This window comes from Anastrepha obliqua, chromosome 3 (assembly GCF_027943255.1).
Source record: "Anastrepha obliqua isolate idAnaObli1 chromosome 3, idAnaObli1_1.0, whole genome shotgun sequence".
NCBI classification, from domain to species: domain Eukaryota; kingdom Metazoa; phylum Arthropoda; class Insecta; order Diptera; family Tephritidae; genus Anastrepha; species Anastrepha obliqua.
The window spans coordinates 9,207,525-9,228,849 of NC_072894.1; the positions used below are offsets into that span (position 1 = coordinate 9,207,525).

Genomic DNA, 21,325 nt, shown 5'->3' on the forward strand with positions numbered 1-21,325 from the left:
AGCTACCAATTGCAAGTGTTCATTAGTCGTCAGTCACTGTGCTCGTCTGACGGTTTGGGGCGTAGTAGGAAGTTTTGTGATGTATGTGGGTCTTCGGTCTCGCCGCACTGTGGCGTGTTCCAAACTAATGACTGGCTAGCTTAAAATGTGTTGCATCATTGACTCAACTCGCTTTGCAAGTTACCACCAGTCTTTCGTGATTTGCTTGCCACCGCTGAGGAAAAAAGAGAAAATGAAAAACGCTTTTAAAAAATTTGGTTGGAAAATTTCTTATCACTTTACGTGTTAGCGTCGTCGTCACGCATTTCAACTGCCACATTCGCGTGTCTTGTCTTCTCGACAATTTCACGAATTTCCCCATCACTTAATATTAATTTTCCATTTCATTTTCATGCAATTCGATGCGATTACATATTCATTTTCTTGTTAAATCACTGCTAATAGTTTCCGCATTTAATTTCTAATAAACCTTCCTTTTTCTCTCCTCCCTGCAGCGCCAATCTCATCGCAAAAAGTAAAAGTCACTCTGCCATTGTTGCGTCAGCACCAGCACCACCAACTGGCGGCTTAGCCATCGGCATTGGCCCTCAACTGCCACCAATTGGTAGCAGCGGTTTCGTCAAGTTGCGGCATGTAGACAAAGCACAAGAACAACAGCAACAACAACAACAAGAAGGAGCACCACACAAATATAGCGCTGAATTGAATCTCAGTGGCATACCAAACGCACAAAGCGCACAAAATTTACACCAACAAGAACATCAACTCCTCCAAGCAGGCGCAGAAGAAGGTGAGGCCGCGCAAGCGCGTAATCCCACCGCTTTACCGGCATTCTTACAAGGCGGTCTCAGGCGTAGTTTGACGCAGGTGAGTGTGAATCATCAGTAATTAAATGTAGCAATAAAATACTTACACATTTACATACATACAGATGCATGCATGAATCATAAATTTGCCGATCCATATCGGCAACCTTTGAGTTTTTAAGACGCTGGTATTGAATGTAAAGGGTTGTTCAAAAGGCGCGCCGAGATGTTTTAAAATGAAAAAATGTTAAAATTTAGATTCTTTCGGGTTCTACTATTTGTATTCAAAATACGGCACATGAGAGTTATATGTGGAAAATGACAGGTTTACAGCCTGAGCAGGTCTACAGGCTGAGCAGGTCTACAGGTAAAATTTTTTGTCGATTCATGAATGCCCAATTGTTGTGAATGTCGACTTATCGATCGACGTTGAAGGTTGTTCAACAACAGTTTGTGCTACAGCAGCAATACTCTCAATAGAACGTCCTGTTTCTGATCTGCCTGCCAGTCCTTTTTCTGTCCTTGACAGAACCAGTTTCTTGGAAATTTGTTTTGAATTGCCGACTCATTCGAATGATTATTTCCACCAAAAAAAATCTTGAATTTTACGTAATGTTGTTTATTTATCTGGCGTGTAAAATTGTACATCTGCTTACTTGAAAAATGTCAAAGATGACATAAAAAGAGGCACCGTCTAGATTATTCACTACTTACATCCAGGCGTCACTTTTGAAACACCCTTTATTGGCACTAAGATGTCCCACATAAGATTTTTTTAAGCTACCTCCTAAGCTTGTTTTGTGAGTCAAGAAATTAGGCACCTATATTTAAATACTTTTTTATTTGGTATTTTCCCGTGGTCCTGTGGCCATTGAATATGCATTGAAAAAAAATGCACTTTTCCGTAAATTTGGTATAAAATATCGAGACTGGTGAATCTTTTAGTTCGAACCTCTCTCTTCAAAATGGCCCAAAGACAATAATCCATCAGATTCGCGTCTGGTGAATTTGAGAGCCATTGTGTGGACGTTATGCAGTTCGGAACGTTGTTTTTTAGCCATTCTTGGTTCACTCGAGCCTTCTGAGACGGTGCCGAGTCCTGTTGAAACGGCCATGGTCTGTCACAGGAATGTTTGTTTGCCCACGGCTTCAAAGCAAACTCCAAAATACTTTTCCGATAATATTGCATTTACCTTAACGCCAGGCTCGATAAAGAGCATCTATCGATTGGAGAGCGCCCATCTGCGATTACAGCGGTCCAAACATTACCTGTGGCGGGTGCTGTCTCCTGGTGGCCAATCGATGACTCAAATTCTCATATGAGCGGTCGATCAAATAAACCCTATCGTTTTGGGAGTTTACGAATTGCTTAGTTTGAAAAATTTTCTCGTCAGAAAACACAATGTTCGGAAATCGACCGCTTTCGGCCAAGCGAAGCAACTCCTTCGCTCTCTCAAGTTTGACTTGTTGCTGCTTTGGCGTGAGATCATGCGTCTTTTGGATCTTGTAAGGCTTGACTTTGAGATAATTTTCCGGTATGCGGCGGATGCTACAGTCAGATATTTTCAGTTCTTTCGCCATTTGATGGGCACGTCGTCGGGAATTTCGCTCAAGTCGCTCCTTTACTTTTTGAAACATTTCACGTGACGTTGCAGTCTTATGATGACCACCTCAATGACGTTTCGCGATGCTACCAGTGCCATTGTAATGGTGTAATGGTGCGATAAACAAAAACTTTATTCACTTTCAAGTGCTCGAGCTCACGAACAATCGCTGGTTGTGATTTTCTAGTCAAATATAAGGCAAGCTCACTATTACCCTTGAAATCCATTGTTGTTGTTGTTGTTGTTGAAGTGGTTGAGTATTTCCAGTGAAATAATCCTAATTAGTGACCGGCAACGTTTTACTACCACCGTCCTCGTATAATGATGTTTTTTTTTTTTGTTTTGTTTTTTGTTGTTCTAAGTCAAATGCATGAGGTCCAAGTATAGCAGCAAATTCATTATCTCGATGTCTGAGATCTCATTAATTTGCTGCAGAAAAGGCTTACCAAAGGAGCGGAGTCTTGCCCTAGCTAGCCCTGGACATTCACATAAGTAGTGGAAAAGACTTTCCTTCGCACCTTCCGCTTGACATCTCCTGCGGATAGGATTGAGGGGTAGATTGAGTCTAGCTGCATGATGCTCTACTTTCCAATGGCCTGTAAAGATTGCAGTGATGCGTGAGAATGGAAGCCAGCTCCCACGCCACAGTTCATCTTAGAACCGTCGGTATAGATTTCGATATAGTTTCTTCCAATCACCTTCCCTTTGCTCCATTCGGCTCTCGGTGGAAAATGTACCGTAAAGCCTTTCTTGAAGTTTAGGTCGGGGACTGTGTAGTCTGATCTGTGCTTGAGCAGCGAGGGTTCCTGTAAGAGGATCTTACTGTGACCGTACGACCTTGTTGTCCATCACTTGTAATGGTTTTACTTTTTTGGTTATATTAAATTTTAAAGTTTTTTTTTAATATAGTTATGGGTTGCACCTGTATCTATTATAATTTACTTTCCTTACTTACTTAATGGGGGAGCCTGGTTTATAAGGTCAAAAAAATCAATTTTTTTTTTTCGTTTTAAGCGATTCCTAATATATTTCAGAATATTCACACAAATTTACAGAGCCTAATTCTCAATATTTCCGTAGATACAAAGCCAAAGGTAGGCGAGCGTTAGGTAGTTACGCTGTGACCGGACAGCTATAGTACAAACTTTATCTTCTTTTCTCGACTTTTCATTTTTATGATTTCTTGGAATTGGCGTACATGAATGAAAAAAACCAATGAACCTTTTGAAATGAATCATAGCTTGTTCCCTTCAGTATTAAAGATAAAATAGATAATAGATAAAAAAATTTTTTTCAAGATTTTTATACTAATTTGAAGTGAATTTTTTTTTATAGAAAGGCATTTTTTTCTTTAAAACCTCCAAAAAGTTGAAATTTTGGAATTTCTCTCAGTTTTCTTAGTTCATCTAGAATAAAAAATCATGATAATTAGAAATCCATTTGAATTTTTTGCTTTAGATAATAATTACGAGCTGTATCTTGTACGCCAGTTGGAAACTCCAGCGTTGCAGCGCTCCACTAATTTCTATGTTAAACATTTTTTTCAACTTATTTTAACCAGTACACAAATTTTTTATACTTTTTAAATGTTCATTAAAAGATAGAAAAAAATTTGCAGTGCTAAATTAATTTTTTCCTTAAAAAAAATCGCAAAGAGATGCAATTTTTAGACCTCATAAACCAGGCTCCCCCCTTAATTACAATTGTGCTAGAGTTGTCTTCTACGGATGTTAAGTTGTTGTGACGCATGAGTTTTGGTTCTTGGTATTGAGTGGTGAACTGGCCACTGTTACCTCGTCGTCTTTTCCAATTTTTATTGTTTCTATTCACGTCGTAAAAGTTGTTTTGATGCTGAGTTGGTTGCCTGAATTTTGTGTTTCCAGACGTTGTGTCCATGTGTTCTGTTGTTTCTCATAGTAGTGTTTTTTGTTGGTTGGATGAATGTTCTGTTGTGCATAGCCTAGACGTAACTTTCGATGTTCGTCATTGTGCTCTATGGTACGGGCTACTGCAAATGCATGCTCTAAATCCCTTATAGGATTTCCGTATAGGGTAGAACGAATATACATATGAGTTATTTATTCCATCCTTAAAGACTCCTACCGGTTCTTGTGTTGCCTCATCAGTCATTGCTCTGGTCACTTAGGGCTCTTATTCACGTTGTCATCGAATTCACTTAAATTGTGTTTACAATTACCTTGTGTGAGTCTCTTCATCTCGTCCTGCAACATATGTATATAAAGGTCGTTGATCGGCATAGGTATAGTCCAATTTATTGATTAATTGAATGATTGATATTGAATGATTAAATATTGTGTTATGGTTGGTCAGCACGTTAGCTGCTGCACCTTGTATTTTAGTTTTTATAATTGATAGAGTTTCTACGTATCTGTTGGAATTCCTATGATTACTAATTCCATGCATAAGTCTAGAGACATCTTCCCTCCATACGCGGTATTTGAAAATGTTGCCGTCAAATACCGGTAGTGCTTTAAAAACGTCCAGGTTGATATCGGTTGGATTGGTATAAGTTATGTTGAGTGGTTCCAATCGTACTTGTGGAGTCATTGCTGGGTTAACTTGGATCTGATTTATCCGGGTTCTTAATGTTGCATTTTCTGCCTGGATACTCTGGAGCATTACTTGCAAATTGGTCATCTGCTGAATCATATTGTTCACGTCGATTTGTTCCATAACGTCAATGGTGTCCAAATTTCTTCGTGTATTAAGTTTATTACGTTTCTCCAAAGATTTTCTCATCTGCTCCTTTCTATGAGAATTAGATCACTGTTTTTTTATTTTTTTAATGGAAGAAACACGAATAGTTTTTCTATCACTAATTTTTATGGATTATGTATGTATGTATGTCCTTGCTGCGACAAGGATGACTATTTTTTTGGTCCGCTCAATGGAGCATCAATGTAGGCAGGCACCTCAACCCAATCTAATTCAACTAGTTTTTAGTTTTTAAGATTTTCGATTTTCTAGTTGTTAACGAATTCTGTTGCTTTCACTGCAGGTCATGGGTCCCGATCAGCGCACAATTGCAGTTGGCTGCAAGACGGGTTCGATCGCAGATCGGTTAGCGGCTTTACAAAAGAGCGGCGAGGACGATTGGAAGAAAAGGATATCACGACGTGACGAAGTCGATGAAATACGACGCGAAAATCTCGTCAATGTGAGTAAACAAATATTTTACCACTACCAAGTCAAAATTCATTATTTGTTGCCTATTACGCAATATAAATACATATGAACATATGCAAGTAAGATACAACGATATAATAAACGAGTACGTAACTAAACAATACATTGACAGAAAAGAAAAAAATAAACGAGGAACGCGAAAAAGTAAACATTTAAGTGAAATGTGGTAATGAAAGAAAAGTACAAGTTTTTGCGGTTTGCCACGGTGTGGTGGCCAACTTTATATTATTGTATATATGTATACAAACATACGTACATAAATATGTATGCACATACTTACACACTCGTATACATGGTTTTGGTGAGGTCGGTGCGTTTGAATGTTGCATGCCTCGTTAGCGCATTGTTGCCATGACGGCTAATGTGAATGCGGTAAATGCGGCAGTAAGCCACAGCAAAATACCAGAAATAGGGAGATAAATAAAAACAAAAACGAAAACACAAACTAACAACAAATCAAAACAAATAACAATAAACAAAGGGCAGACAGTTATGTAACCGATTCGTATTGCGCATGCGATTTGTTGGTAGATCGGGCGCACTGAGTCAAGTGTGGCGGGTGGGTGAAGAGATGATTGTGTGAGCCAACCCCTTTCGCCTCCCACAGGCTTATAAGTGGCGCATGCCATGTGAAACTGTAACACTAACGACGCCCATGAAAAGCTGAATGCTGGTAACGGCAACTAAAAGCAACTGAGTAACAGAGACCGACCGCTGCAATAAAAGCAGCAGACAAAAAAAAAAACAATAAAACCAGCTCCTTTTTTTGTTGTGCTGGCTTGTGCGCAGTAGCAGTGACATATCATATACATACATGTGCACTCATACTCGTATATATGTGTGCGTGTGTATGTTAGCAGCTATGTCGGGCGTGCGATGGCGCGTGCGCAAATTTATGCATCACAAACCACTTTATTGCTAGCTTTGTGATTTTGATTGCTATTATTTTTCTTTCTTTTTCAAGCTTACTTTTTAAACATTTGCTCTAATTACTTACACCTGTGTGCACAATAATAGCAAAGTGGCATATGTTAAGTTTTGACTGTTGGAAATTCATAATGAAATTTGGAAAAGTCGAGCCAAGAAGCACCGAGAGATTTGGTAACTCCTAAAATACTCAGGCTAAAAAGTCCATTGCATTCAAAGCTCTGGAAAATAAAAATGTAGAGTAGGCCAAGGAGGAAAGGAGAGAAGTAACAGAAGTACGGTAGATAAGTATGAAATGAGACTGGCGATAAATTTTTCCCATCTCTCAGGCAATTTGTGGATGCCGCGCCAAAAACAATGGCCGTCTTTGACCGCAAACCAATCATCGAGCCATTTTTTGGCTTCTTCGTGAGAATTGAAGCGCTGTTCGGAAAGTGCGTGACCCATCGATGCAAACAAATGATAATCGGAAGGTGACAAGTCTGGTGAGTAAGCCGCATGCACCAGCGGTTCCCAATCGTACGTCTCCACCAATTCCCGGGTCGCTCTTGTTCGATGTGGCGGTGCATTGTCATCAAGAAAAATTACTTTGTGACGGCGATCGGCATATTCTGGCGTTTTCGGTGTATAGCGCGGTTCAAATCGGCCAATTGTCGTTGGTAGCGTGCACCGTCAACTGTTTCACCTTGTTTTAATAGCTCATACCAAATCATACCACGTTGATCCCAGAAAACACACAGCATTGCCTTGCGGCCGAAGCGATTAGGTTTGGCCGTTGTTTTTGGCTTGTGGCCGGGCGGACCATACGATCGTTTACGCTTGGGACTGGAGAAATACACCCATTTTTCATCACCCGTAACGATTCGTTGCAAAAAAGACTTTCTTTTGAACCGGGAGAGCAGCATTTCACAAGTGGTCTTTCGGTTCTCTTGCTGCCTTTCAGTCAGTTCATGCGGCACCCATCTTCCGACCTTTAAAATCATGCCCATGCCTTTCAAACGTTTGGTTGCAAATCGGCGTCCTCTAACTTTTTCGGTGGCCGGGCACGGTCCTCGTTCTCTACGCTAAAATCACCACTTCGGAATTTTTCAAACCACCTGAAGCACTGTTCTCTACTTAGAGCATGTTCACCATAAGCTTCTATAAGCATTGAGAGAAGCTATAAGCTATAAGCTTGAGAAGCGTTTTTCTTCAATTGATAACAGAAAATCAACGATGTCCGCAAATCGTAGTTTGAAGGCACGAAATTCGACATTTTTGAGAGCGACAAAAATGCATTGTTGTATGAAACGTAACAAACAATGAACTGAATATTGTTGACAGATGACAGATGAAAAAACATCAGCGACATCTAAGGACTAATAGCTGAAAGTCTCATTTCATAGGTATCTATCTAGGATTGAGTGGAGACATAGATGTAGCTAGACCTGTAAGAATTTTCCAGATTCTTTGGTAAATTTAAAAATGTTCTCCAGCTTACGAGAACGAATAGAACTCATTCTCATGACATCGGAAGCCAAAACTCATAGCCTTGCTCTAACCAAGGCTAGAGCACAAAAGACCATGAGGTCGAAGTGTAAACGTCATACAAAAATCTACCTATCTAACCAAGGTTGGACACTCACAGAGAAAATGTTCAGCGCTATCCGCCTCCTCTAAGCGAGACAGGCAAATCGGGTCCTCAATGACGCCAATGGTGGTCATATGCTAACCCCATGGGTTGTGTCCTGTAATTATAGCGACCACTCATCATTAACCGAAGGTCTTTTCTACAAAGTTTTAGAAGAAAGTTCGACAGTTTGCTGTTCGGTCTTGTCCCAAAACGCGCTTTACAGTTCAGCAGCCTTCTAAACTAGAACGTCACTCTTTATGGTATGTAAATTACCTACATAATCGCTGAGCCAATTCATGATTTCTGTACAACTGATTCTGATTATTGGCTCTCGCCCTTGTGGGGGAACCGCTGATACACGGTTGCCCAATTCATCGGCAATTTCATTCCCTTGCAGTGTCCTGGAACCCATATAAGTACGAGCTTATTCTGTCTTGCAAAAGAATTAAGTTTCTTCTTACATTCTTGATTGATCTTTGACGTTTGCTTTGCGTTCGCCAGAGCCTTTAGCGCAGCCTGACTGTCACTAAAGACTCCAATCTGTTTAGCGCTCCATCTCCTCTCGATTCTCCATTCTGCTACTTTCAGCATGGCAAAAATGCTCTTTTGGGAAACAGTTGTCATTCCTCCCATTGCGTAATGTTGCTTATTACTTTCGTTTAAGTACCATTCAGCTCCAGAACCGATTTCATTCTTGAACCCATCGGTAAAGAAAATATCTCCTCTTTGTATGCACGCTGGATTACTCCATTGCATGACATGAAATTCCCTTCCATAATGAAACTATGGGTGTAAAGTCGTTCTTAGGTGCTTTTGTGTCTCCTGAAGTTCCGTCTTCATACCGAAGCTCCGTCTTCGACCATATTTATTGAACCTACATTTTGTTTTTAATGCTTCCAGTTGTATCTTAAGATCCAAGGGAAGCAGATCAAGCATATCATTTAGGGTATCGCCGGAGGTGGTACTCATGGCACCCGTAATCCATAAAAATCGATTCTTTGAAAATTCTGGACGTATGTAACCCTTTGAAGTGGCTCAAAAATCACGTTGATTTTTGACAACTTTTTTTATTTTTTTTTGCAACGGCCCTGTGCATTTTCTCCATATGAAAAAATGCCGAACATTCGCTGGAATGGAATTCGGAAAAAGCGATTGGGTTACAGAACTACATACGCAATTTTTTTTTTCTAAAAACTAAAATAAAAAGGTTTAAAATTTATTTTTTTTTCAAATTTTGGTTTTTAATCTGTTTTTTTTTATTTTTATTTTTTTTAATTTTTTTTTTTAATTTAGGTTTTATTTTAAATAAACTATATTTTTGTCATAGAAATTTAAAAAGTTATTAAAAAATTAATAAAGATTCAAAACTTTGTAATATGTGGCGCTGCTATTATTGTGCACACAGGTGTAAGCATTCAACGTTTTGCTGAAAGCAAAAGTGTCTCCCAAATCGTCAGACTGTAACGACTGTGAGTGTGCATTCCGAATTCGTATTAGCTCACTTTTCTTGCTTAATACTTTTCTGTTACCCCACTTCAAATTTTCTTAGCGCAAAGGTATGATAAGTAAAAGTCAACTTATATTTCTATTTGATTAAGCCTTCATACGCTTTGTATGGCAGTCAATGCGGATATATTTTTTAAAACAAGCGGCAGAAGAAGCCGTAGGCGCTGTTAGCTTAAAGAGGAAGCGACACTTTGCCAATAGACGCGCGTCTCTGTCACAAAAGCTCCCGGAATGATTTCATATCTCAGCAACCGGGGGCACCCACTTTTTGATCGTTCGATTCCACATCCATCATGGATTTGGTCGAAGTTGTCTAAGTTTTATGGCACTTGGTTTAACAGAAGCTGAGTTATTGCCTCTAATTTGGCGGTACTTTTGAGCCCGTAACCGAAAAATTAATTTAGACCAAAGAGCTAATATTGAATTTGGTTTACAAATTAAGTAAAACCACGTCCGAGACGCCTCAATTGAGGCAACCGGCGATGCGATGTTTATCGCGTACATCTACTCATCGAGCATTTCAAATGATTTAAAGACAGTTGTGAGTTTTCAAAAGATGACAATCGTATCGGTTGGGCTATACGAGGTGGCGCAAAATTAATCACCGTATCGGTAGATTTTCGGTTAAAATCTCGTTTTGTGTAGCAACATCAAGACGCACGTCTCAAATAGGGGGGAGGAGCTCGGCCAAATATCTAAAAACGGTGTAAGCGCCAATTTATATATAGTGTATTACAAAAGTATTCGGAAATCCAAATTTCCTACGCTTTTGCTTGAAAAAAATATATGAAGGAAATAACTGAATTAGTTTTTGAGCGATAAATAAAAAGTAGATGGAGTTTCTGATATTTTATAACCGAGAAAAAATATTTCCGAATACTTTTGTGAGGCACTGTATATGTATCGGAAGATTTATAATTTTTGAAAATGGCGTCGTTCACATACTTTTTAAATCAATGCATTATTTACTTACGCTTTTGCTTAAAAAAAAAAAAAAACAAAAACAAAATATTTTTTTTAATGAAGGAAATGACTGAATTAGTTTTTGAGCGACAAATAAAAAGTAAATGGAGTTTTTGATATTTTATAACCGAGAAAAAATATTTCCGAATACTTTCGTGAGGCACTGTATATGTATCGGAAGATTTATAATATAATTTTTGCAAATGGCAGCGCAAGCCAGTCATATTTCACACTTCTGGGCTAGACGGGTGCAGGCAAGCAATGAAGCGCGTAAAGATTAAAAAATAAAGATTTCCATCACTCAAAATCATTCTTTTATTTAAAAAAATTAAATTTTAGCAATTTAAATTTAAATAAAACAAAAAATAATAAATAAAACTAGATTTAAAAAATTTAAATTTAAATGAAACAAAAAATTATAAATAAAATTAAATTGAAAAAATTTCAATATAAAAAAAATTATAAATAAAAAAATTTAATTTAAAAAATTTAAATATAAGTAAAACAAAAAATAATAAATAAAATTAGATTTAAAAAATTTAAATTTAAATAAAACAAAATGACCAAAATCTACAATAAAAACAATAAAATCTCGGTTAGGTGGTGAAATCATATAACATAATGAGCTCTAGGGCAACACAACGGACCCAACTTGCGGTCTATGTGGCACTCCGATGCGGGGTCACCCTTAAACCAACCAACCAACCAAATAAAACAAAAAATAATAAATAAAATTAAATTTAAAACATTTAAATTTAAATATAAAAAAATTATAAATAAAAAAATTTAATTTAAAAAATTTTAATTTAAATTAAAAAGTTAATAAATAAAAAATGTATTTAAAAAGAAAATTGGATGCTTAATTTAGCGCCACCCTTGGTACATTGGTGTTAAAATATGCTAAACTTTTATTTTATTGTCACGATTCCGTGCTTTGATTGTAGCAAAGGAAGAAGGAAATTTTCAGCGCCTCAATCAACAATGCCACCATTTCTGCACCCACTAAGCAAGTGGCGTCTTCAAATAACTTTTTTTTCATTGAAAATTTTACTATTTCGATTCGTTTACTGGGATTTGCTGTCAAATGTTGCTTGCGAAATTTCACACAACACAACACAGCGCGCAATGCAACTGTTTATTAATTTTATTCTCAACATCCACCACACAGTGGTGGCCTATGCTGAAACATGCGTTGCTAAACGTCTCTCTACGCAGTGTTTGCTGCACTGAGCCATGGCTCTAATATATGTTGCATACTTTCAGGCATTACGATTCACAGTGTTGTGCACATAAATCAGACTAGGCTACACCAGACATATTTGCCTTACTATAATATTTGCTTCAGATGTTCGTGCGCTTTTAAGGGGCAACACCACTGTGAACGCGTGAAAATTAAAAAAAAACAAAAAAAAAAAAAAAAAAAACAAACCAGGTACGCTTCGAAGTTTGTGTTTGCTCATAATTTTAAAAATTACAATAAGTTTTTGTTTTATAGGGAGCTTTTTCATGGCAAAAATACACTCGAAGGTTTGCCTTTGCCTGCCGAGAGACGAACGACCACTATAAGAAAAAACTTTTTCTGCATTACGGCCTTTCACCGAGATTCGAAACATTCTCCGAATAATAATAATAATAGATAATAGAATAAAACTGGGGAGATCAAAATCTTAAGTGTGTTTTTTTTAAGTTCATTACACCGCAACTCACTTTGAAACTAAAAGAATTAATTAAAAATAAAATAATAATAATAAAAAGTATAAACCTGCTGCGCATCCAGCCCGATTTTTCTCGTTTTTTGTAGGTTATGAACTCATTTTTTCACCACTCCACACTTAAAAAAAACATATTCAATAGATGTTTGTCGTTTTAGTCGTAAGTTCTTAATTTATCGACACAAATTCCCACTGACCAGCTCATGGGCGACCGCGTTTTCGCTGACTTGCAACGTAGTTAAATACCGCACAAAAAATAAAAGTCCAATGGTCTACCGACACATGGCTTGAAGCTGTCTAGACGAGGAATAGTAAGAGACAATCTCGCACCTTCTGTGCCATTGCCCTGCTCCATCCAGACCTAAGTTTACCATTTTAGGTAGACAATTTTTTAATGAATTGGAAGATCTCAGTTCTGTGGAAATTAGGGGTCTTCTAAAATTTTTGAGTTGTACACACTGGTTTTAGGAGAGGTAAGGACAAGTTCCCCACGCGGCATCACAATGGGCTAAGAGCCTGAGTGCGTTCCACAGGGCAACCGCTTTAACCTAATCTAACCTAAATATCGAGCAAAGTTTTGCTTTGGTTAACCAGTCCCGCTTTAGTTTTGAAGGAAGCTAGAGTCAAAATAGTAGACCTACTCTCAAAAAAATAGGCACCGCGCTGGACTTGAGGTTGCTCTAATTTACTACGCGCCAAAAAAGTAACAGCCTCTCGCGAAGCCTAGAAATGCTTCAAAATCAGGCAGATGGAGGGATATTCGTGCCACAAAGTAGGGAATTTGAATTTTGGTTACGTACTGATTTTCGAATTAATCTCCAATAGTGAACAAATTTGACGAGTTTAATTATTGATGAATTTTATTAATTTTTTGTTGTTGTATTTAATGCGATTTTTAATGCATTTCCGCGATTTGTCAATCAATTTGGACTTTCTAGAACTAAATGCTAATTTCGTTAGCAAAGTTTGCAAAGTTTGCAGTTTGCAGTTAGTTTAGTTCTAAACTTGGATATGTATGGTTTTTTATAGAAGAGTAAATTCTATTTTCGTAAGAAATTATTCAAATCAAATCAGTTTATATGTGTGCTGTATGTAAACTTTAGTCTTTGCTTAAGTTCAAATAGTTCAAGTCCTTGCCCTTCCCTTTTTAATTCTCACTTTTTTTTTATCAGTGAATAGTGCTTGGAGTATGCAGTTAAGACAGCAATAAAAATACCAATTATCTCTTTTTTCCTACCTTCAACCTTTACCAAAACATACTTGAAAGCCAAATACAATACAACGTAAATTCACTTTCAAAAACAACATCGCTGAATTTAGAAATGTTCACTGCACGTTCACTCATATCAATCAAACGCTTTCATTTTCATCAGCTATAATGAAATGACCAGCAAGTGACAATTCGCTGGGCAATACCAAGCCAAGCAACTACAACCGTGCCGCATTTGGTAGCACCAACTTCGGCGGCAAACGAATCGTATGTGTGTAAAATAGTAATGAGCCATTGGCCAGTGACGATCATGCGGCTAGAAACAATAAAAAAATATAAAATAATATCACAACATTATTTTGGGGTATGTGAACTCATAAATAGTAATGAAATTATTACAAACATTTTTTTTGGGCATTTAAATGTAGCTTACATCTTGGGACCCCTGCTAAATATATTTTATAGCTATAGGAAATAGGAACGTTTTTGGTAACTGAAAAATTTATCTCAGTCAAGAACATGGAATCAATCGAGGATTTTTCAGTGTCTGACAAGTTCAATTTCTCCCAAAATTTATCAGTTACCGATTTCAGTTAAGTTTATTTTGTAATATTTATTACATATATTTTCAAGTACTCATTCTAATTTAAACTATTTAATTTTTGGTACATTTCATACATCATTTGATAGAATCTGAATTACCTTTCTGTGTAATATTTTTTTAAATTTTATTTATCGCGAAAAATAATCGGCTCATCACAGTTTACTGAACTCTTAAATGTACCGTTCTTCTTTATACACCCATACACGCATACATACTTATATATGTATATATTATATGCTTCTTAGTATTCACATTTTATTTCTGCTTTAGGTTTGCCTCAATTCCTTATAAATGTTTCATTCTGCCATGAATAACTGTCATGCGTTATCGTTTTTCTTTTTGGCGCTCTCAAAGCATCATTTTGCGTTCGTCGCGTGCTACTTATTCGCGTAATAAAACATTAACAAGCTCCAAAAATCTCGGTAACGAATCGAGGCTAAAGTAAAAAGTTTGTAAATCGTGCTCGGTGTCTTAAACACATGCACACTCGCATACACACTCATACGTATGTATGTACTTGTATATGTATGTGTATATATTTTGTCACTGCGAGCAGACTAGGTTTTTATTTTAATTTTAATATTTTTTTCTTCATATTTTTTTATTTTAAAGTGCGAAATTACAATTCGCAAAATGGCAAATGCAGAAGCATAGAAAAATTAATATTTAAAATAAATAAAAAAAAAATTTTTTTGATTATCTTTTTTGTTTTTTGCAATTTAACTAAGCTTTTAACTGAAGTTGAATTAAAATATAAAATCTGTAAGGGAAAGGTTAATGTGCCGAAAGCAAGAGCTGCTAAGGTAATATAGTTTGATTTTTTGTTATATTTATACAGCTACGGCCAACTAATTAGCATCGCCCTGCGCATATGTTTTACAAATAGTTACGATCCCATTTCAAAGGAAGTCGTATAGTTCTAGAAAGTGCAAATTGATTGAAAATGCCAAACCAAAAGTCGCTTTAGCAACCGCATTAAAAATCGCATTAATTATAATAAAAAAAAAATAATAAAAAAAATAAAAATAAAAATAAAGGGTGGTTAAATTTCAAGGGCCGATGTTGAATGTGAACCACACCTAAACGACACCGTTGGACTTCTTTCTTTGGGGTAATTTGGAAGAAAAAGTGTACATCGATAAGCCAGGAACAATTCAAGAGCTAAAGGATGAGATAATTCGGCACATTAACGGCATAGAACCTCAATTATGCCTCAGCGTCATCGAAAATTTGGACATTGGATGGAGGTGTGCCGACGAGGCACAATGATTTTTCTTAAATTTCGTCTTAGAAGACTTTTCGTAAAATTTAATGTTACATTTTTTTGTAGAACATCTCAACCCGTTAAATCCCACCGTTATGTGACTATGTATCCCATTTTTTTTTTCAAAAATTGTTCAAAAGCTCTCTTAAACTGGGTATTCAAGGATGAATATATTCTACAAAAGGATTCTTTGGAAAATTTCACCAGGGGTTGTCAAAGACATAGAGCACCTATGGGTTAATCGTACTTGTATTCCATATCAAATAAAATTCTGAGTAGTTTTTTGTGGAAAAAGAGCTGGGCTCTGAAAAAACCACCCGTTTAATTCATTTAGCTAGTGATGCTGACTTTAAGCTTAGAGGCAGGGTTGAATGCGCGGTTTTTTCGGAGGACATATTTCCGAATCGCTATCGCTGTCTAACTCCGCACCTTCGAATACAGTTTTTCAAGTCCAGCTATTTAGAAAGTCGGCCTACTAAGCATTTTGGCTCTAGCTTTCTTCATAAACAAATCGGGACTGGTTAACCAAAGCAAAACTTTGCTCGATATTTAGGTTAGATTAGGTTAAAGCGGTTGCCCTGTGGAACACACTCAGGCTCATAGCCCAGTGTGATGCCGCGTGGGGAACTTGCGGAACTGGGAACTTCCTAAAACCAGTGTGTACATCATACAAATTTTAGAAGACACCTGATTTCCGCAGAACTGAGATCTTCCGATTCATTAAAAAATTGTCTACCTAAAATGGTAAACTTAGTTCTGGATAGAGCAGGACAATGGCACAGAAGGTGCGAGATCGTCTCTTCGTTTTCCTCGTCTAGTCAACTTCTAGTCACGTGTCGGTAGAGCATTGGACTTTTCTTTTTTGTTCGGTATTTAACTGCGTTGTCAGCGAAAAATTATCGGAAATGAGGTCGCTCATGAGCTGGCAAGAGGGGATTTGGTTATCATTAATGGTCCCTATATTTGTGGAACAATATGAAGATCCACGCCACAAAAGGAGGAGTACCTCGAACAAATAACTAACAGAAATGTACGCGCCAATTATTTACATATATTAATTTTCCAAATTAGGTATGCGCAAAAAATCCTCGAAACGTACCTCTTTTTTTGACATTCAATCCGTGTGGATAAATTTTTGTTCAAATCTTTCAAGTGTTTAAGATAGCGAGCGAAAAATGACAATGGAACTACTTTCTAGTTATTAAATGTGCCTGTTGTATTTCCATTTTATAATTCCATGACTGCCTCGACGAACACAATGCAGAGGTGTGGCCAACATCAGACCGTTAACCGGCTCTTAGCGATTTTGATGCAAAAAAAAAAAAAAAATCAAAGCAAGTGCAAAATTACAATAGAACTACTGCTTTGCCGCGCAACGGCAGAGGATTTTTTTAAGTGGAGCTCTTTGATTTCAGAAATACAATCGGAGGTTTGCCATTCATTGCCTGCCGCGAAGCGACCGCTATTAGAAAAAGCACGTTGCTAATTACTTGGGCGTTGCTGTATCTAACGTAAAGAGTGTCACCGGAGCAAACGGTCGTTTAAGGCAATATAAAAGCTCATTTGACTCTTTGGGCCACCGCGGAAGACCTTCCTTCGTCACTCGGTCAGTTGCGGCACTCGCTTCAAAAGTCTTTCTATTTTTGCTACTACATCACTGCATATATACAAATGTATGTATGTACTTTGAATTTGTTGTATAATATTACATTTTTGTTTTTTTGAAGGAAGTCTTAATTACTTGTACATACATACATACATACACATATACATGCACGAGCGCGTAGCTACCAGTAACATCTTCTCCTAAGAAATTTAACACTTCAGCGGCATCGCGCCGACTCACTCGAACACTTGGAAGCCAAGTCACTATGACAACATAATATTTAGCGCCTTTGTAATGAGTGACCCTCGTAATTAAAGTAGCGGCGCGGTAGGGGCGCATGGGTTCGAGCAATTTGTGTCTCATTATGGCATAGCGAGGCAATAGTTGGACCTCAAAGAAAAATAGGTTACAAGTAAAATGAGCAAAGCAAAAAAACAAAAAACAGTTGAAGAAAAGGCAACAAAATTACAAGAAAATATACACTTGTGTGCACAATAGTGGCAGCGCAATATATTGCAAAATTATGACTATGTAATTAATTTTATTTCTTTTTTTTATAAAAATATTGTTGATACTACAATAAAAGTCTTGTAATCGAAAGCGTCAAACTTGGTGTAAAATTTTAAAAAATTTAACAAATTTGCAAAAAAATTTCAAACTTTTTAGTCAGAATTTTTCGAAAATTTATGGGTATGCAGTTGGGTAGTCCATTCAATTTTGGTATCATAAAGTGCCAGTATACAGTGGCATTGATTTTTAATAGTTTTTCTTGTTGGCTGTGCTATGCATTTTATGCCATATGGCGACTTTTCCTAATTTTTTTTTTTATTTAGAGCAAATATATAAGACTGCCTGCAAACAAAATTATCAAAAATCAACGTGATTTTTTATCCACCTAACAGTAAAGGGGCTTTAAAACTGCATACTCGAAAATTTTCTAGAAATGCCGATTAAAAAGTTTGAACTTTTGATCAAAGTTTGTTGAATTTTCTAAAATTTTTGAAAGATTTGAAACTTTAAATAATAGTTAAAAAATATGTATTGGCTGTACAACTAATTAATTTCGTATTTTTTTGTTAAAAAGAAACATTTATTTAAGTATAAAATTGAAAAAATATTTTATTCAAAATATTGTCCATCGGAAGCGGCAACTTTTCCCCATCTCTCAGTCAATTTATGCATTCCATCCCAAAAAACTTCGCATCTTTTGCGCCGAGAAAGTCATCAAACCATTTTTTAATACCTTCAACATTGGTGAACCGTATTCCAGAAAGGTGATTCTGCATCGACCGAAACAAGTGGTAATCAGAAAGAGCTATGTCTGGCCTATAAGGCGGGTGAGGTAGAATTTCCCATCCGGCATTTTCCAAATAATTTTTGACCGGTACTGCAACATGTGGCCGAGCATTGTCATGATGGAAAATCAATTTCTCGTGTCTGGTCGCCCATTCTGGCCGTTTTTCGGCTGATGCTTGCTTCAAACGTAGCAATTGTTGCCTGTATAGCTCTCCTGTGATCGTCTGACCCGATTTTAACAGCTCATAGTACATCATTCCCTTCTGATCCCACCCAATACAGAGCATTATTACCTTCAAACCATGAATATTCCGCTTTGGTGTCGATTTGGTTGGTTGGCCTGGCTTCACTTGTGATCTTTTACGCTTTGGATTGTCGTAATGAATCCACTTTTCATCGCCAGTGATAATACGATGCAAAAACGATTTCTTTTTGTGGCGATTAAGCAGCATTTCAGACATGCAAAATCGTCTCTCAACGTCTCTCGGCTTCAATTCGTGTGGCACCCAATTTCCTTGTTTGTGAATGTATCCGGCTGCTTTTAAGGTACTTGACCACCTTGGAAAGCTAAAAAGTACAACATATTCAATAATTTTTTTTTCATGTTCTGTATAATATATTAAAATACATTTTTTTTTTAATTTTTATTTAGAGCTTATATAATACAAAAAAAAAAAATTGATTTATTAAAATTTCTTTTTTTAACATATGTATATCCAGGAGGCGCCAAAGTCGAGGCCTGAAGAAAATCATGTCTTGCGGCGGACAGTTAATCTTAGAAATGGTAATTCTAAAACAAAAGAGAGAAACAAAGTTTTCAAAAGGAAGGTTCCTTGCGTGAGAATTTACCACAAACTGACAAAAAAAAAATAATAAAAAAATGGCGGATGTTTGAAAAAAAGTTAAGAAAACACCCCTGTTTTTCACAATGTTATGCTTAAAAAGCAATACTTTATTAACTTTTTTTTTGCAAAATGTGGTAAATTGGCATACAAAACATCTTAACAAATAAAACAAGACCAAAATCATTAAAATCGGCTAAGCAGTTTCGGAGATAAAGTGTCCGCCATTCGAAAAAAAGTAATTTCTGGAAAAACGCGTTTAAAGTTAAAACTTGCTATTTTCTTTCCGCTGAGTCAGCAAGTAATGAGTGCAGGATGCGCCTGCACATTTTCACTGATTTCACTTTGTTAGAATTCGAATTTAAAAAAACAGTTTCAGGTGATGATTTTTAAAAGTATAAGGATTGAAAAAATGTAAAAAAAAAAAATTTAATTTTTTGAAACTTATAAGGTGGTCAAGTACCTTAAACGTTTAGAAATGGCTTGTTGAGTAACTTCCAATGTTTTTCCAAGTTCTTCTTGAGTTTGACATGGATCCTGATCGAGTAATGCCTACAATTCTTCGTCTTCAAACTTTTTTGATGGACCTGAGCGCCACTTTTAAATCGTGCAAACCACTGCTGACATACTCGATCCCCTGGAGCATATTCAGGATAGGCTTCTGAGAGTAAACGATGTGCTTCTGTTGCACTTTACTTTAAATTGAAGAACAAAAGCAAACCTCCTCGCAAATGTCGTTTTGTTGGAACGTAATTTGACATTTTGACTGTAATAAAAAAACATTTGTGTGTTTACTAATATTCACTGTGACATATCAAATTTACTTGATTTTTTGGCGTGCTTTAACATAGAATAGCTGTCACTGTCAAAATATTGACAACATAAATAGATATGAGGTTAGTAACAAATATGAAATGAATTAGGTGTACACCCGATTTTTACAAAATTTTGCGAAATTCAACACATTTTAACAAAAGCTTAGTTTTTAGTCAGAATTTTTAGAAAAATAATTGGAAAAAGTGATTCAAAATTTACGTTAATTTTTGATCATTTTTCTTGTTGGCTGTGTTATGAATTTTCTTCCATATAACGTATTTTTATAACACACAAAAGTTAAATTCAAAAAAAAGTAAAATAGTAAAAACTTTGTAACTTATCGCGCTGCTATTATTTTGCACACAGGTGTATATACAACATAGTGTCACAAGCTCGCCGCAGAAGCTTGCTGTGATTGAATTAACGGAACGTGGCGGCACTTGGAAGCTTAACAAATTGGAAATAAAGTGAAATAAATTGTTGCCACTGGCAGGTCAAGCCAAATCAAGCCAAATGAGTGTGAAGACCGCAAAGTGTAGCAAGAATAAATGCTTACAAATACAACTAACACATACAAAAGCACCTGCGTTCGCAATAACGGCAGTGCGGCATATATTTTATTATTTTTATTAAAAAAACTTTTTATTTAAAAAATTTTTTTTTAAATTTCTTTGGTTTTTTGTTATAAAAATTCGAAAAGAAGAAAAAAACCACCGCCAATAACAAAAATGATCAAAAATCAATGTAAATATTTAAGCCACTTGAAACTGGCCACAATGAGCTGTGAAACTGCATACCCAGAAATTGCCGAAAAATGCTAGCTAAAAAGTTTGAAATTTTAAAATGCCGTTGAGAAAAATGTTCAAAATTTAACGTAAATTTTGAATAGCTTTATTCAATTATTTTTCTAAAAGCGTGGTAAAACTTTATAAAAAAGTGTTGAATTTTGCAAATTCTGCATTTTGTGCAAAGTTTGAAAATTTGAGTTATACGTTTTTTTTGCTGTAGTATAAACTTTACATCTTCAAAAAAAAAAAATTTTAAAAATAAATAGTCACAACTTTGCAATATTTTTTTTTCCTTGTTCACTCCACTCAGGAGCATAGGACTCAGTCTTGCGTTGGTTTCGTTAATCTATTTTGCTTTCTGGCAGGTTAGATGATTAGCCTGCCGCTACCAGTCCTAAATAGTGGGAATGCCCACCTGTCGTTATTTAGGAACAACGCCTTCCAACTGTTAAGCGCGCCAGCTGTGTTTCACATTTGTCTGTCAGAAGTATCGCACAGATGGTTGAGAACTTCGCTAAATTTTGGTGTGTCTGCGCTATTACCGCGATTGCCCGCTTGATCT

At 36.5% G+C, this 21,325-nt stretch overlaps 1 protein-coding gene across 1 annotated transcript in view; it reads left to right on the forward strand.

The window, feature by feature from the left end:
• Positions 1–498: 498 nt before the first annotated feature.
• Positions 499–21,325, forward strand: part of LOC129241483 (supervillin-like) — a 104,090-nt gene continuing 83,263 nt past the window's right edge. The window contains exons 1-2 of the mRNA XM_054877826.1: positions 499–867; positions 5,430–5,588. Of these exons, the coding sequence (XP_054733801.1) occupies positions 5,433–5,588 (156 nt within the window). The 5' untranslated portion in view covers positions 499–867; positions 5,430–5,432. The remainder of the gene's footprint in view (positions 868–5,429; positions 5,589–21,325) is intronic.